At 37.2% G+C, this 18,614-nt stretch overlaps 1 protein-coding gene and 2 long non-coding RNA genes across 3 annotated transcripts; 1 reads left to right on the top strand and 2 right to left on the bottom strand.

The window, feature by feature from the left end:
* Positions 1-1,574: 1,574 nt before the first annotated feature.
* LOC122584236 lies at positions 1,575-2,841 on the top strand. Its single transcript, XM_043756450.1, has 3 exons — positions 1,575-1,955; positions 2,090-2,245; positions 2,377-2,841. Exons 1-3 carry the CDS (start codon positions 1,575-1,577, stop codon positions 2,839-2,841), a joined length of 1,002 nt encoding a protein of 333 aa, XP_043612385.1.
* A 572-nt stretch (positions 2,842-3,413) lies between these two features.
* Positions 3,414-4,310, bottom strand: LOC122584234. Its single transcript, XR_006321487.1, has 2 exons — positions 4,271-4,310; positions 3,414-3,541 (listed from the first exon to the last, which is right to left on the bottom strand). It is a non-coding gene; the product is annotated as an uncharacterized LOC122584234 (long non-coding RNA).
* A 9,713-nt stretch (positions 4,311-14,023) lies between these two features.
* Positions 14,024-14,914, bottom strand: LOC122584233. The gene is made up of 2 exons (XR_006321486.1): positions 14,882-14,914; positions 14,024-14,151 (listed from the first exon to the last, which is right to left on the bottom strand). It is a non-coding gene; the product is annotated as an uncharacterized LOC122584233 (long non-coding RNA).
* Positions 14,915-18,614: the final 3,700 nt, after the last annotated feature.

The raw sequence follows: 18,614 nt of genomic DNA, 5'->3' as shown, positions 1-18,614 counted from the left end.
TTGTGGCTAAGTGAAATTGATATTAATATTGTTGATAACTGGAAATTGTTTGAACATACGGATTGGGTATCGTCCCTCATATGATATCTTGAAAGATGTTGAAATTGGTGATATTGAAATGATTTTGGTAACCGAATGATTTTGGTATGATATACGATTAATCGATTTATATACTTTTTCTCTCATGATAACCCTAAATTTCTCTCTCTAGCTAGGCGACTATGGCGATTTTCGTTTCCTACTTTCACCCTTATTCTGATTCGATCTAAACAATTCCATAGGTGTGATTTAGAGCTTCTGTGTTCTTCTTTTCATCTATGTGTTAGGATCTATTCAGTTTTTAGGGTTTTTTTTCAATCCTTTTTCGCGGCCGACCTTGTTTCCATTGTGGTTATTTCAATTGGATAGAGTTGTGGGTTAATCGGTCCTGCGGGAATATACCTAGATATACCCATTACGCTATCTGAATTGGGGTACCATTATGGATTAGGGTTTTGCTAGTTTTAGGGTTTTTAGTTTTTGTGTTGATATTCGTGGCTGTTAGGGTTTTAGTGTGCATGGTTTGTTGCATGTATGAAGAGAGATTGTTCTTTCGATTTTCAAGAAGTTGCTGATCGTATTAACAGATTAAAAACTGGTGGCGGGTCTGGTCAACCACCTGCTTTTGTTGATTCGATGTCGGGGAAGAAGAAGAAAAGAGATACTAAGAATAAGAGTCCTACAAAAACATCTAATGTGGGTGAAATGGGAAGTACTAGTGTTCCTAAGGATGCGTCCAAGGATAAACCAGGTGGTGATTATCCACCAGAAACTCCTGGAGATGTAAAGAGTAGTTCTGATGTAACCGATGTGGAAAAAGCCAACTTTGGTGGTGATTAGCCTAGATAATAGTGATCGTTTTTCATGGAAGGACGACAACTTGATTAATAAGGATTATATTAATCAGGATTCTTCGTTTGTTGATAAAGAAAAGATTGAGGAATATGTAGGCAATGAAAACGAGAAGAAACAGGGAGGAATTGAGGAGAATAATGGAACAACTAATTTAGGTGGTGATGTTAATCCACCTAATTTTGATGGAAAGACCAAAAATCTGGAAGAGGAGGTTAGAGAGAAGCCTAGTTCATATGCCAAAGTGGTTCAGTCTGATCTTAGTAAAAAGAAGAAGGTTAGTTTCGCACCCTAGAGGTTGACTCAAACATTGAAGGTATTAATTTGCTTATTCCAAGAGAGACTATTATCTCAGCTAATAGCAAATATGATAATACTTTAGTTGGTTATTGTCTTGGAAAAAGACTTGCTTTTCCCGTTGTTGAAAATTATGTGAAGAATGCTTGGGCTAAATATGGGTGTAAGCGTATTATGATGAACTCATCGGGTTTGTTTTTCTTTGAATTTGAGGAAAAATCAGGAATGGAAAAAGTTTTGGAATTTGGACCTTGACTAATCCGTTCAGTGCCTCTATTCTTGAATATTTGGACTCCGGATTTTAGTATATCTGATGTGAAAAAGGTACCTGTCTGGGTTAAGTTGCATAATGTTCCACTCGTGCTTTTACTAAAGATGGTCTTAGCATGTTGGCGACTAAGATTAGTAGACCAATCGCTTTAGATGATTACACGAGTTCCATGTGTTCTGAATCATGGGGTCATAGTAGTTTTGCTCTGGCCCTCATTGAATTGGATGCTGAAAATGAGGTTAAAACCGAATTGATAGTGGGAATTCCTAACATGATTGGCGATGGCTTTACAAAGCAAGTAATCAAAATTGAGTATCAATGGAAACCGCCTCGTTGTGCTACTTGTAAGGTGTTTAATCATGAAAGTGATCAATGTCCTAAATTACCTAAACAGACTACTCAAGTCGAGTTTACTCAAGATGAGGGGGGTTTTACCATGATATCAAGGAAGAAGAAAAAGGGAAAGGTTGTTCAACAGGAGAGACATATCGAAAAAGTAAAGCTTAGCAAGCCCAAACCACATTTTTTTATAAAGCTGTCCCGCCAAAGCAGAATGTTGCCTCGTCTAGTTCAAACAACGGTCTACATAATTCGTTTTCTGTTTTGGCTGAAAATGAATCACATGCTCAGGTTAATGAGGATCCGTTTGCTGGTTTGAGTAGGAATCAACAAGATGAAAGTGATGATGAAATTGAATGTGTGATTGATAAACGTGAGATTGAGGCACGTTTTAAGGTTTCGGCAGATCCTGAGGGGGCAAGCACCCCCGTTTCAGAGATGCCTCATGTATAGCATTGCTTCATGGAATATATAAGGGTATGAACTTCTCCCCGAAACAAACTGAGGTTCGGCAGGTAATTAATGAGAATAAATAATCTGTCTCTGCTATTCTCGAATCACATGTTTATGCTTCTAAGCTTGATAGGATATTTGGTAATGTTTTCCCGCATTGGAATTGGACTTCTAATGCTCATGTATGTGGCAAGAATTCTAGAATAATCATTGGGTGGGATCCTAATATAGCTGATTTAATGGTGTTGTCTTTATCAGATCAGGTTATTCATTCACAGATTATCTTTAAAGCTAATCGAAAGGTGGTCTTATGCTCGTTTGTTTATGCACATAATATCTATATTCAAAGACGTGATTTATGGAATAACCTGGTTTTGCATAAAGCTTTTGTCCATGACAAGCCTTGGGTGTTACTTGGTGATTTTAATGCTGCTTTATTTCTCAATGATAAAGTGGTTAGCTCGTCAAATGTTGATATTTCTATGAGAGAGTTTAAGGATTGTGTCAAAGAACTTGAAATTTCTGATGTGAATAAATCGGGTTACAGTTTACTTGGAATCAGAAACCAAAAGGGAAGCTTGGAACCTTGAAGAAATTGGATAGAATCATGGCAAATCAAAAATTTCTTGTTGATTTTGTAGGTGCGCATGTTATGTTTCAACCTTATCGTTTATCTGATCATGCGCCTGCTATACTATGTTTCCCTATGGCTGCTAAATTCCAACCTAAACCATTTAAGTTCGCTAATGTTCTTGTGCATCATGATAAATTTAAACAAGTGGTTTCTGATCTTTGGAATACATCTATGGAGGGGCACCATATGTTTAAGGTGGTTAAGAAACTTAAGCTATTAAAGAAACCTTTGCGTAAGTTACTCTATGATAAGGGTCATTTGTTTGAAAAGGTTGTTAAGCTAAGACTGGAATTGGATGAAGTGCATAGAGTGGTGGATAAAGACCCTTTAAATGTATCATTAAGAGAGGAGGAAACTGCACCAGTTCAGCCTTTCAATGAGGCTGTTATGGACGAAGAAAGTGTAACACCCCGACTAAGGCGGAAACACGAGATGCCACAGAACGACATGGTACAAAAGATTTAAATATAAAACATCAACTCAAGTTTTCAAATGACATTCAAAATCCAAAAGATTACAAATTAAAGATGACGTCCAAATCCATTACACAACCAAATTCATAATTAAAATGATTAAATGTTTGCAATACTCGTCCAACCATACAAGCATATTAGAGTCCAAAAGGGTGGTCCACGCTACGCACCTAAATCTTTAACCTGAAAAGCATGAAGAAGAAGAAGTGTCAACTACGAGAGTTGAGTGAGTTCATAGGTTTTTAACTAACAACATAAAGTGTATATATATATATCCATCATAACCAAAATTTGAGAGTCACCAAAATTTCCATGTATACCTCCAATGTCGCATTTGGAAAGCGTATGTTCCACTTACTATAATCAACGTAGTAAAATTTCTATCATATAACCACGAGGGTATAATTCAATCAACCTTGATGAGTAAATGCTTGAGCCACTACTACTACCATTTTTTTCGAAGTCCAATAATAAATAGATAAATCTTGCACGAGCTGTCAATCAAGTGCCGTAACAATAATAATAAAAGGGTCGTGCCATGGAGACGACCTAAGTAAGGTAGCTAGAACACCCGTGGTCGGACTGGAAGTGGAGGTTGTCACAAAGACAACCAACCTTCCACCGTTACACAATTGGGTGGGTGGACGAAACCTAGTTGCGCAACTAACTAACTACAGGCCTCCATAATCGGAGTAAATAGTAGTGAACCGAAGAAAGCGGTTTGACAGAACTCAAGCTCATCATATAAATCATTTATCATAATGAACATACGAAACAATTTCATTTCATAATCATAATATCAAGAATCATTTCATATATTTGTAATAATAAAAGCAATTTAGCTTATATATCATGCTTTTCACCCCGATAGTTAAAACACATAAAATAGTTTGAAAGGGGGCTATGACTCACTTGAATTGAGAGTGAAAGAGGGCTGATCAAAAGTGAGATCTCCGGCTAGTGGTGTCTTTCCTCAAGCAAGCCTAAACCATGGTATTCGAAATATGCACAACGTAAGTGTGTGTCGCATGACTAGTAAACTAGATCATGAGATGTATGCTAGTAGACTTGCCCAACTTTGGTTGTCGTTTAAATTATGGAATTCAATTACATTATGTTGTTCGCCTCATTTGGTTGGAAGACATTTGGTAGTAAAGGTCATTCATACGATTTTGTTCGGTTATTGGAATTTCGGTAGTTTAACTTTGTATTATATATATTTCCATTGCATGCTTTGTTTAATACCCATATTTGACATTTGTGTTCTCATAATATTAATGTTAATATATGTTACTGATTTATAATTATTTCTTTAATTTAATATTATTTAATTAATTTATTTACTTATTTTATTGGTTTATTAATTAAACAATTCCTTATAATTATTTTTAAGTCCTTAAATTACCTCTAAAATTCATAGATAATTATAGATGGATTATCTACTGATTTTCAAGCCTTTTTATTTGTAACATTGTGATTCTTATATTTATTTGTGCCTTATTTCTATTTATTTAATCATAATGATTAATTAGTGACTTTTACTTAATAATTTACTTTTAAATTGTATAGTTCTTGTTCCCTTGCTTGTAGTTATTTTCCCCAGTAGGTTTTGGTCACTTTTATCATTGGTTAAGTGGCTTTGATCAGATTCATGGTTTATATAGTTTATTTATTAATTTATATACCTCTTAATTACCATTTTAATTCATTAAATCATAGAAATCCTTACAAATCACCACAAGATTTTTAGTCCAAAAATTCCAGCCCTTTTTAGGCACCTTTTATCAATAAAAATCTGTAACCATTCAACCTCTCTTGTGTCTTGCTTAAATTGAGGATTTTATAATTGAAAATCGTTTACCGAAATAGTGATTTTAGCCTCATTTCTTAGGCTATTAAGGTACTTCAAAATGGATTTTCATCCTAAATTCAACATTCACAGTAAGTTCATCATATTTTGGTGGTTCAAGTCGTGATGGTGGTGGTGGTGTGATATGTGCAATTTAGTGCTTTCGGTTAGTGATTATTTGACCCGAAAAGACGGTTTTTGAGCTTATTCTTGCCATGCATCAAATGAATTGAGTTTTATACTTTTAATATGTCATATTTCCAGTATGTTCATCACATTTTCATGGTCATAAAGTTATGGTGCATGTGTGTGCTCAAAATGCATTTTAACAAGCTTTCGGTTTTCGATTTCAAGCATATTTTAACTTGTTTTGACCCAAGCTTTATATAATTGATATTTTGTGAATTTTTCCAGAATATTTGCATGACTTTTAACCTATTTTTCAGTTGACACAAGTCTAGCTTCACCTCATAGTCCAAACAACCATCCAACTTTCTTAAATCTAGCATGCATGTAATCATCTCATCATTTTTAACAACAAATCTTTATCCAACAACAATCCATCAACATAAAAATGTATTTTTATGAAATTTTCCAGAAATATACATAAACATTATATAAAATATGTTCATCTTTTTATATAAAAAGTTACTTTACAACTAATCAACACATATCCACCTTTTTGATGCTAACTTTCATAGATCCAACACTTTATCAATAAAATCTATATTTTTATAAATATTTCCAGAAATATTAACTTCATAATATGTATGAATATATCCATCTTTCAAAGGAAAAATCATATCAAAAGCTATATATATGTAACTACACTTTTGGGTCTTTAACTAGTTGAATCCTTGGATCTTTCTTCATGGATTCAACATGCATGAGCATGGAAAGAAGGATCCTATCAACTTTGCCCTCACCAAGTGTATATTCAAGAGAAACATGAAGAAAACATGGACTTTTGATAAAACCTTTTTAATATGAACTAGAATAAGATTAATCTAACAAAGAGATGAAGATATATACCCTTGAAGAACACTTTGAGATGAAGAAAAGATGGCAGAAAATCGTGGCCTTTCTTGAACCAAATAACCCTTGATTCAACCTTATATTAACCCTTAAACCTTAGCTTAACACCACCCTTGCTTAATCTAATCTAAACCCTTATTATTAACAAGTTTTTAGATGAGTTTAGCTTTGTTCTTCCCTTTGTTTTGTGGCTGCCGAAATCAAGAAGAAGAGAGGAGGAGAGGAGAGTTTTTGAGAGAGAAAATAAAGTTGGTGTGTGTAGAAAGTGAAGAGTGTGTTTTGTGTGAGTTTCAAGGGGGAGTTGGAAGGAGTAATATTCAAAATGTGGAGTGTGAGAGGGGGGAAAGGGGCCGGGGGGGGGGAAATATTGAAGAGTTTTTATTTTTTTTTTTGTATAAAATTAGTGTATAAGTATAAGTGTAAGTATATGTAAATTTTGTATTTGTTTTGTAGGTGTTTAGTTAGTTAAATGTAAGTATTTGGTTGTTTTAGTTAGGAATATGTATATATGTGTATAAGTCATGTATATTTATGTGTATGGATATATTTTTGTATTTTTAGTTGATTACATAGGTCATTGGTTGTAGATTTGTATTAATTTTTAAGCTTATATGCTTACTTATTAAGTTTTCGACGCTTTTACGTACATAATTCTTCCAATTATATTTTTAGTTGAAAATTTTATTTATCATGATCATATCTTCTTGATTTGGTTTTATTTTTGATTTGTTGGGCATTCCATAGGAATTTTTGATTGGTATCTCAATTTGGGAGTCTTAAGTTGTTATTATCGTATCGATTGATCACCTCTAAAAATTTTCGTTCCGAGGTATTTTCGTTAGGAAATTCTTATACATATTATTAGCTTTAGATTACTAATTTGGGGCATTACCTACTAGCTTCAAGTATAACTATGGCTTGCGGGAACATAGATAACCTAACTAGCACATATATAATATTAAAAGTACGGTTGTTACATCCTTACCCCCTTAGAAGAATTCCGTCCCGGAATTTGAGTTTGCTTAGGGAGTAAGTGCGGATATTTCTCACGTATGAAGTCCTCGCGCTCCCATGTAAATTCGGGTCCGCGCTTTGTATCCCATCTGACTTTAACTATAGGGATCTTGCTCCTCTTAAGGCGTTTCTCATCGCGGTCAAGAACTTCTATTGGCTCCTCGCGAAATTGGAGCTTATCTTCCACTCGTAGTTCCTCGAGTGGAACTACTTTCGAATCATCCGCCACGCATTTCTTTAAATTTGACACATGGAAAGTGTCATGAACATCTCCCACTTCTTGGGGTAATTTCAACTTATAGGCCACGGGGCCTATTCTAGCCACAATTTCAAATGGCCCAATGTATCGAGGACTTAACTTTCCTCTCTTACCAAATCTCACTGTTCCTTTCCATGGCGACACCTTTAGGAGCACTTTGTCGCCGACTTCAAATTCTAGGGGCTTCCTTCTTTGATCCGCATAACTCTTTTGCCGATCTCTGGCGGCTTTAAGCTTTTCTTTAATGATAGCTACTTTGTCCGTTGTTTCTTGGACAAAATCGACGGTAGCTAGACTTCTTTCGCCCGTCTCTATCCAACACATCGGAGACCTACACTTGCGTCCATATAAAGCTTCAAACGGTGCACATTGTATGCTAGAGTGATAGCTATTATTGTATGTAAATTCAGCATAAGGCAAGTGCTCATCCCAGCTTCCATTAAATTCTAATGCACAGGCTCTTAACATATCCTCCAACGTTTGTATTGTTCGCTCACTTTGTCCATCCGTTTGAGGGTGGTAAGCCGTGCTTAATGCTAGTGTTGTGCCCATAGCTTCTTGCACGTGACCCCAAAAACGTGAGGTAAATCTACCATCCCGATCGGATATTATGGACAAAGGCACGCCATGTAGTGTTACAATCTTCTCGACGTACAAGCGAGCTAGGCGCTCGGTGTTCCAATCTTCTTTGATGGGGATGAAATGGGCTGATTTCGTAAGACGATCAACAATCACCCATATAGCATCATGACCTTTCTTTGTTCGAGGCAATTTTGTCACTAGGTCCATTGCTATTTGCTCCCACTTCCATTCGGGAATCTCTGGCTGCTTTAAAAGACCAGATGGCTTTTGGTGCTCAGCTTTGACCATCGCACAAGTCATGCATCGGCTCACATATCGGGCTACGTCCCCTTTCATTCCAGGCCACCAAAAATCCTTTCTTAGGCCTTGATACATCTTATCCGCGCCTGGGTGAATTGAATATTTCGTATTGTGAGCCTCATTCATAAGTACATCCCTTAAACCATTTACCTTCGGTACCCAAGCTCTTCCCTTGAAGTATAAGATTCCTTCATCATCCTTGTCAAACCTCATTTCCATACCGCACAAGGCTTCATCCTTAATGTTCTTCCCTTCAAAGGCCTTTGCTTGGTCTCCTAAGAAACGATCTCTTAGAGACATTCTTACTTGTAAGTAGCTGATTCTTGCCCTTGGCACCTTAGTATTCACCTTCCTACTAAGTGCATCGGCAACGACGTTTGCCTTCCCCGGATGGTACTTGATTTCACATTCATAGTCATTCAGCAGCTCCATCCATCTCCTTTGCCTCATATTCAACATCTTTTGATCAAAGATGTGTTGCAAGCTTTTGTGGTCGGTGAATATGGTGCATTTAGTGCCATAGAGATAATGTCGCCATATCTTCAAGGCGAATACTACGGCTCCTAACTCCAGATCGTGTGTCGAATAATTTTTCTCATGTGGCTTCAATTGTCTAGACGCGTAGGCAATGACCTTGTCTCTTTGCATAAGCACGCATCCAAGTCCTTTATTCGACGCATCACAATATACCACAAATCCTTCCATTCCATCCGGCAACGCTAGTATGGGTGCTTCACACAACATGTTCTTAAGCGTTTGGAACGCTTGCTCTTGATCTTCACCCCATATGAATTCTCTTGACTTTTGGGTCAATTGGGTCAGAGGTACCGCAATTTTAGAGAATCCTTGGATGAATCTTCGATAATAACCTGCCAATCCTAGGAAGCTACGCACTTCCGTTGGCGTCTTTGGTGCCTCCCACTTCTTAATCGCCTCTATCTTAGATGGGTCGACGTGAATTCCTTTTTCGTCTACGAGATGTCCAAGGAATTGAACTTGGCGGAGCCAAAATTCACACTTAGAAAACTTAGCATACAACTTCTCGTCTCTAAGTAATTGCAATATTATTCTTAAATGCTTCTCATGTTCATCCTTACTACGAGAATATATCAAAATATCATCAATGAATACTATGACGAATTTGTCCAAGTATGGCCTACAAATTCGGTTCATTAGATCCATGAAAACGGCGGGCGCATTTGTGAGACCAAATGGCATCACCAGAAACTCGTAATGCCCATAGCGCGTTCTGAAAGCCGTTTTAGGTACATCTTCTTCTCGTACCCTCAACTGATGATAGCCGGATCTAAGATCGATTTTCGAGAAATGCGACGCTCCTTGAAGTTGATCGAACAAATCGTCTATTCGTGGCAGCGGATACCTATTCTTGATCGTCAGCTTATTCAACTCCCTATAGTCTATGCACATCCTCAGAGATCCATCTTTCTTTTTGACAAAAAGAATTGGAGCACCCCATGGCGAAGAACTAGGTTGGATTAAGCCTTTATCAAGCAATTCTTGCAATTGCTCAGAAAGTTCTCGCATCTCGGAGGGCGCTAACCTGTACGGTGCTTTAGCTACGGGGGCTGCCCCGGGAACTAAATCAATCATAAACTCCACCTGCCTCGTGGGTGGGAGTCCAGGTAGTTCGTCAGGGAACACATCTAGAAAGTCCCTAACCACCATGACCTTATGAGGGTCCTTACTTTTTACTTGCTTATCCACTACTTGTGCCAAGTATGTGTGATATTCCTTACGTAAATATTTCCTTACTTTCATAGATGACACTATCTTGGTTTGGACCCCCGCCCTATGGCCTTGTATTATAAGCACCTCATCATTATCTAAGGGAATTTTAATGACCTTTTCATGGCAAAGTATTTCTGCACGCATCTTAGACAACCAATCCATTCCTACTATCACATCAAAACTTCCTATCTCAATGGGAATCAAGTCTATACTATAATCCTCCTCGTCTAAAGTCAACATACAATCAAAAATAATTTCCTTGGCCTTATACTCGTTTCCATTAGCATATTCGATATAGTAAGTTTCATCAAGCTCACTAGGTTTCTTACCAATCATTTCCTTAAATTCAAAAGAAATAAAACTTCTTTCGGCTCCAGAATCAAATAGCATAGAGGCATAAACATTATTTAATGGAAACGTACCTACGATGACATTTGGGTCATCACGTGCCTCATTCGCACCCATGGCATACACGCGTCCTCTAGCTTGACCTCCTTGGTTCCCACGATTCTGGTTGGCATTGATTCCTTGATTCCCATTGTTTGCTTGATTTCCTCCATTACCTCGGTTCACTTGATTCCCATTATTGCCTCGGTTTGCTTGGTTCCCACGATTTCCAACATTCCTATAGTTGCCACGGTTTCCATTTCCATTCCCTCGATTGCCTTGAGCTCGTCCCAACCTAGGACAAGCATTCCTCCAATGCTCCGTGCTTCCACATTCATGACAAGTTCCCCGGTTTCCTCCAACTCTTGTTCCCCTACGGCAAGTGGCAGCAAGGTGTCCAAATGAGCGGCAAATCGAGCATAGCCTACATTCCCCCTGATGGGTGTTGCCACATCGGTTACATCTTTGTGCCGCACCATTGGTGATTCCATAATTCCTTACAATCTTTTGCCTTTTATCAGGCCCATTCCCCTTACGATCACCAAATCGGCTTCCTCCTCCTTGCCTTGAACTTGACTCGCCTCGCGAGTATTTCCCAGTCCTGACCAAGTCATTAACCAATCTTGTTGACAAACTTATTGCTTCTTCCAGTGTGGTGGGGTTTGCTGCCGTGACCATCAATCTTACTTCCGGTACCAATCCGTAAATATACCTCTCAACTTTCTTGGCTTCAGTAGTCACCATATCAGGTACCAGCACACACAACTCGTGAAAACGAATCGCATATGTCTCTAACTCCATTCCTTTCATGGCATGGTTCCAAAACTCAATTTCCAGCTTTTGGACGGCAGGTCTAGGGCAATACTCCCTTTTCAATTCCTCCTTGAGCTGCTCCCAGGTCAAAGCATTCATCGTGGCGGCACCCCTCGTGGTGACTTGGAGGTTCCACCATGTGAGTGCCCTCCCCTGGAGCTTACTTGCCGCAAACTTGACGCGGTCGGCTGGCGCACAATCAATGATATTTAGGATTGCCTCCATGCTTTGAAACCAAGTAAGTAACCCAACGGGACCCTCCGTCCCATAGAACTCTTTGGGGTTGCAAGACGTAAAAGTCTTGTAAGCATTTCGGTCAGTGGCGTTTCCTCCACCTTCTTGCCTTCTTGCCAAGTTGATGGTAGCAGTCACGTTCTCAGCGATTTGAGTGGCAATGTTTGGCATGGCAGCATTGATTTGTTGAGATATGAGAGTCGCCAACTCAGCCCTTCGTTGAGCTTCTTCCTCTTGGCGTCTAGCCTCAGCGCTTGTCTCTTCAACGGTCCTTCGTGGTGCCATGTCTCTACAAAGGAGAACATAGTTTAGTCATTTGTATAAAGGATTATGTGACATGGACCCGACTCACAACTTCCGATCTCACACGTGTTCGTTTAGGTTACTTAGTGTAATAAGGCCACGTTTGTATGCATAGGTATACCTATATATTCCTAAATTCATTTTCCTTCCTTTAATCACAACCTACTTATCATTATGAATTACAAGTGGTTGGGTAAGCTTAAAGCATGTCCATCTTGTTTTTGGGCCTTTTGACAGATTTTTCCAGAATCTGTATACGAACTTGAAGCTCAAAAATGTGACCCAAGATGGACGAACTGGGCAAAACTCATAAAATATAAAATGTAGCCCCATGAGTTAGATTTCATCTCCAATTGGAATCAGGTCAAAAGACCAAATAGAACTCCAGATATGGCCGTTTTACCAAAAGTGGTCAGAACTGATTTCCTGCTGTAACTTTTCACTTTGTAACAAGTATAACCATAACACACATAGATTAACACATCATATAAAAGCAAAAAGGCATCAAGCTTCCATTCCAATGATTCAGCATCAGTTTACAAAATTGCCATAAGCCCACAAACAAGTGATCGTAGTCACACAATCACAAACAAGTTCAAGGAAATCACAACAAAGTACAAATAATTGTCTACCGAATAAGTTCATGAACAAAACATCCTTAGGGTCATTTCCTAAGCACAAGAACTACCACAATGGAACACACCGCTGCAAGAATACATCCCATTATGAATATCACTTCATAAATCCGGCGCACTCCATCTATTACCATGCCGGTATCTTCTCCCATTCGCCTCATGGCTCCAAGGTTCTTTCCATCATGACTTCTTGATGTCGAACCCTCACTCGGGCATCCCTTAGCCCACCGGCTATGTCCCACACTCGTTCCCTTTCCTCCCGAGTCATACCCATGGGATGTGGAGGGGGTATTCCATAGACAGGACGGTGGGGGTTTTCTCCTAGTCTTGGCCCAAGGTGATAAGGATGATCGCGGGGGAGGCGTGGATGGAAGTATGGGTCGTGAGTTGGGAAGCGTCCATCGCTTACATTCATGGCCGCATTTTGTCTCGGCGGTGTGGGAGCTCTAGGGGCTGATGGTGGCCGTGGTGGAGTAGGCAAACGACGTACCGGTTGGCTAGAAGCAACGCTTCTAGCACCACCACCATTTGATGGGTCTTCCGTGGGCTCGGACTCCTCCTCCTCCTCTCGTTGTGGGGGCTGTTGGGAGTCCATTGTGGGCTCCGTCTCCTCGCTTTCTTCTTGTTCTTGTCGCCTCTCCCTGACCATGTCCACGAATGCATAAATGTCCCTTACTTGATTGGAGTTTCTTGAGGCTTCACTCCTTTGCGACATAATATTCCTACACAAGTCACATAAAGCATAAGATGACGACTCCACTTGACGCTTAGACGACCATTTGCAACCGACTTGACCATTGACGACCCATGTGACCATTTGCGGACAGCAAGACGACTTGACGGACCGAGACGACCTTAATCATTTGACGACAACCAACCAATTCGACCTACGACTCACAAGCTTGACAACCGAACAACATTATGAACATCCACCACCGACGTACCCAACAATAATTAGTAAGACTATCAACGACCAACTCGACACTCATGACCCACACGACCATTTAGAATCAACGAAATGACTAGAATTTAACTTGTGCATTATGTCTAAATAGGCAAAGTAATGCTAGCCAAGTGGGGGTATTAACTAAGGGTTCTAATAAGTAATGCAACCATTGGATTTGGTTATGTATCTTTTGCACCAAGAATCGTTTTAAAGCTTTATTTTCAAAAGACTCCTTTTTGAATATTCCTTAAACAACTATTTCGATCATTCCATATTAAATTTTTAATTAGGCATAGTTGATCAGGCTATGCATAAGTAAAACAAGAATACTTTATGATCAACTCAATTGTTTAAGAAATATTCGACTCGTTTTGAAAATACGTAGGTTATAGCAAAAATTCTCTATAACCTTGGCTCTTGATACCATTTTTCTGTAACACCCCGACTAAGGCGGAAACACGAGATGCCACAGAACGACATGGTACAAAAGATTTAAATATAAAACATCAACTCAAGTTTTCAAATGACATTCAAAATCCAAAAGATTACAAATTAAAGATGACGTCCAAATCCATTACACAACCAAATTCATAATTAAAATGATTAAATGTTTGCAATACTCGTCCAACCATACAAGCATATTAGAGTCCAAAAGGGTGGTCCACGCTACGCACCTAAATCTTTAACCTGAAAAGCATGAAGAAGAAGAAGTGTCAACTACGAGAGTTGAGTGAGTTCATAGGTTTTTAACTAACAACATAAAGTGTATATATATATATCCATCATAACCAAAAATTTGAGAGTCACCAAAATTTCCATGTATACCTCCAATGTCGCATTTGGAAAGCGTATGTTCCACTTACTATAATCAACGTAGTAAAATTTCTATCATATAACCACGAGGGTATAATTCAATCAACCTTGATGAGTAAATGCTTGAGCCACTACTACTACCATTTTTTCGAAGTCCAATAATAAATAGATAAATCTTGCACGAGCTGTCAATCAAGTGCCGTAACAATAATAATAAAAAGGGGTCGTGCCATGGAGACGACCTAAGTAAGGTAGCTAGAACACCCGTGGTCGGACTGGAAGTGGAGGTTGTCACAAAGACAACCAACCTTCCACCGTTACACAATTGGGTGGGTGGACGAAACCTAGTTGCGCAACTAACTAACTACAGGCCTCCATAATCGGAGTAAATAGTAGTGAACCGAAGAAAGCGGTTTGACAGAACTCAAGCTCATCATATAAATCATTTATCATAATGAACATACGAAACAATTTCATTTCATAATCATAATATCAAGAATCATTTCATATATTGTAATAATAAAAGCAATTTAGCTTATATATCATGCTTTTCACCCCGATAGTTAAAACACATAAAATAGTTTGAAAGGGGGCTATGACTCACTTGAATTGAGAGTGAAAGAGGGCTGATCAAAAGCGAGATCTCTGGCTAGTGGTGTCTTTCCTCAAGCAAGCCTAAACCATGGTATTCGAAATATGCACAACGTAAGTGTGTGTACATGACTAGTAAACTAGATCATGAGATGTATGCTAGTAGACTTGCCCAACTTTGGTTGTTGTTTAAATTATGGAATTCAAGTACATTATGTTGTTCGCCTCATTTGGTTGGAAGACATTTGGTAGTAAAGGTCATTCATACGATTTTGTTCGGTTATTGGAATTTCGGTAGTTTAACTTCGTTTTATATATATTTCCATTGCATGCTTTGTTTAATACCCATATTTGACATTTGTGTTCTCATAATATTAATATTGATATATGTTACTGATTTATAATTATTTCTTTAATTTATATATTTAATTAATTATTTACTTATTTTATTGGTTTATTAATTAAACAATTCCTTATAATTATTTTTAAGTCCTTAAATTACCTCTAAAATTCATAGATAATTATAGATGGATTATCTACTGATTTTCAAGCCTTTTTATTTGTAACATTGTGATTCTTATATTTATTTGTGCCTTATTTCTATTTATTTAATCATAATGATTAATTAGTGACTTTTACTTAATAATTTACTTTTAAATTGTATAGTTCTTGCTCCCTTGCTTGTAGTTATTTTCCCCAGTAGGTTTTGGTCACTTTTATCATTGGTTAAGTGGCTTTGATCAGATTCATGGTTTATATAATTTATTTATTGATTTATATATCTTTAATTACCATTTTAATTCATCATAAATCCTTACAAATCACCACAAGAGTTTTAGTCCAAAAATTCCAGCCCTTTTTAGGCACCTTTTATCAATAAAAATCTGTAACCATTCAACCTCTCTTGTGTCTTGCTTAAATTGAGGATTTTATAATTGAAAATCGTTTACCGAAATAGTGATTTTAGCCTCATTTCTTAGGCTATTAAGGTACTTCAAAATGGATTTTCATCCTAAATTCAACATTCACAGTAAGTTCATCATATTTGGTGGTTCAAGTCGTGATGGTGGTGGTGGTGTGATATGTGCAATTTAGTGCTTTCGGTTAGTGATTATTTGACCCGAAAAGACGGTTTTTGAGCTTATTCTTGCCATGCATCAAATGAATTGAGTTTTATACTTTTAATATGTCGTATTTCCAGTATGTTCATCACATTTTCATGGTCATAAAGTTATGGTGCATGTGTGTGCTCAAAATGCATTTTAACAAGCTTTCGGTTTTCGATTTCAAGCATATTTTAACTTGTTTTGACCCAAGCTTTATATAATTGATATTTTGTGAATTTTTCCAGAATATTTGCATGACTTTTAACCTATTTTTCAGTTGACACAAGTCTAGCTTCACCTCATAATCCAAACAACAATCCAACTTTCTTAAATCTAGCATGCATGTAATCATCTCATCATTTTAACAACAAATCTTTATCCAACAACAATCCATCAACATAAAAATGTATTTTTATGAAATTTTCCAGAAATATACATAAACATTATATAAAATATGTTCATCTTTTATATAAAAAGTTACTTTACAACTAATCAACACATATCCACCTTTTTGATGCTAACTTTCATAGATCCAACACTTTATCAATAAAATCTATATTTTTATAAATATTTCCAGAAATATTACCTTCATAATATGTATGAATATAACCATTTTTCAAAGGAAAATCATATCTAAGACTATAAATACACAACCACACTTTTGGGTCTTAAACTAGTCGAATCATTGGACTTTCTTCATAGATTCAACATGCATGAGCATGAGGAGAAAAACCATATCAACTTTGCCCTCATTAAGTGTATATTGAAAGGAAAGAAGATTCATAAAGAAAACATAAAGGATCTTTCGATGAAACCTTTTTAATATGAACTAAACAAGATTAAGCAAGTAAAGAGATGAAGATTATACCCTTGAAGAACACTTTGGAGATGGAAAAAGGGCAGATTTTCGTGACTAATATGGCCTCCAACAAACCCTATTCAAGCCCTAATACAACCCTTAAACTATGCTTGAATCAACCCTTTATTAATCTAGCCTAAACCCTTATTATTAGTATAAGTTTAAGTTGGAGTTTTGCTTTGTTCTTGCTGTTTTGATGGCTGCCGTTTTTGAGAGAGAAAGGAAGAGTATGGAGAGTTTTTCTTGGGAGAAAATGATGTATGTGAAGTGTGTGTGAAAAGTGGAAGTTCCAAGACAAAGAGTGAAGCAGTATATTTCAAAATAGGTGATGTAGTGGTGTGATGAGGGGGGGGGGGGGGGGGGGGGACGGCCACATGGGGTATCAAGGGTTTTTCCCCTTTTTTATTTTTTTTTTTAAAAGTTGTGTAAGTATATTTGTTGTATGTATATATATTTGTGTTTGTTTTATAAGTGTAAGTAAGTTTAGTTGTAAATAAATGCATGCTTATCCTAGCATATGTCTATGTGGTGTCATGTATATGTGTATGTATGTATACATTTTTGTGTTTTAAATTTGTTACATGGCTTATTAGTTGCATTCTTGTATTTATTTTAAGCATATATATATACACTTAGAGATTTTTAAACACTTTTATATGCTTTATGAGTTATAAATATTTTAAGTTGTTCATGACATTTCTTGTGACCAAATATTATTTAGTTGGATTGATGGTACAATTTGTTGGGATATTTATAAGGATTTCTAATTGTTATCTCAACTTGTGAGACTCGCTTTATTAATTATAACTTGATTGATCATTAAGGTTTTGTTCAATCGTATTTTATTAAATTGAATAGAATTATCAATAGCTTAGATTACTAATTTGGGGCATTACCTACTAGCTTCAAGTATAACTATGGCTTGCGGGAACGTAGACAACCTAACTAGCACATATATAATATTAAAAGTACGGTTGTTACAATAATATCCACCCAACGACCGATTCCACATCAGATTTAACAACATGAATTTGATCTTCACGAGCCATGAAACATATCCCTTACTTTTCATCATCAGATGACTCATCAGAATCCTCCCATTTTTCAGTATTGGCTACCATGCAGCTATTTTTGTTGGATTCTCTCTGTGCCATCATTGCCATGTGGGCTTTAAGCTTTTTGTACTTAGCTTTGTACCCATCATCTGGCTTCTGAAAGATAGAGTGGTTAGGAGCAGTGTGTGATGAGGAAGGTTGTGATGATCTACATTCCTTCATAAAATGTCCTTTCTTTCCACATTTAAAACATTCAAGATTGGACTTATCAACAGCGTTGTTTGATGAAAATTGTTTGCCATTTCTTTTGTTTTAAGCTTAAAACGATTAAAGTTTGGCAAACATAGCAATTAGATCATCATCATCTCATCACATTCATGTGATGCATAATCAGAAATACCAACTTTCATCAATTCAGCTACTATCTTCTTCACTGAGTCAGATTGATCACTCTCAGAAGATAGTAGGGCAGTGTCTTGAGGTTCAGAATAATGAACCAGAGCTGACTTGGTAGATGAATGATTCTTTGCATCTTGCTCAGCCATGCTCTTTCTGCTTTGTTTTCCTCAGTGAATCTAAAAGTACCATATAGAGAGGCAGAGTGTGGCTGTGAAGAGTGTTCCTTGTCTTAACACCATGATCAAATTTTCCCATTTTGAAGGTAAAATATCACAAAATTTTTCAAGCAAAATTTCTTTGTCTTTGTGACACCAAGAGCTTTTAATT

This window comes from Erigeron canadensis, unplaced genomic scaffold (assembly GCF_010389155.1).
Source record: "Erigeron canadensis isolate Cc75 unplaced genomic scaffold, C_canadensis_v1 Conyza_canadensis_unscaffolded:145, whole genome shotgun sequence".
NCBI classification, from domain to species: Eukaryota; Viridiplantae; Streptophyta; class Magnoliopsida; order Asterales; family Asteraceae; genus Erigeron; species Erigeron canadensis.
This window is presented reverse-complemented; position numbering and strand designations above follow the sequence as displayed.

Coding starts and splice junctions, on each gene's coding strand:
- LOC122584236 (XM_043756450.1), top strand. CDS start 1,575: ATGTTGGCGACTAAGATTAGTAGACCAATCGCTTTAGATGATTACACG. Junction 1,956..2,089: donor AGGAGAGACATATCGAAAAA/GTAAAGCTTAGC, acceptor TCACATGCTCAG/GTTAATGAGGATCCGTTTGC. Junction 2,246..2,376: donor CCGTTTCAGAGATGCCTCAT/GTATAGCATTGC, acceptor TATGCTTCTAAG/CTTGATAGGATATTTGGTAA.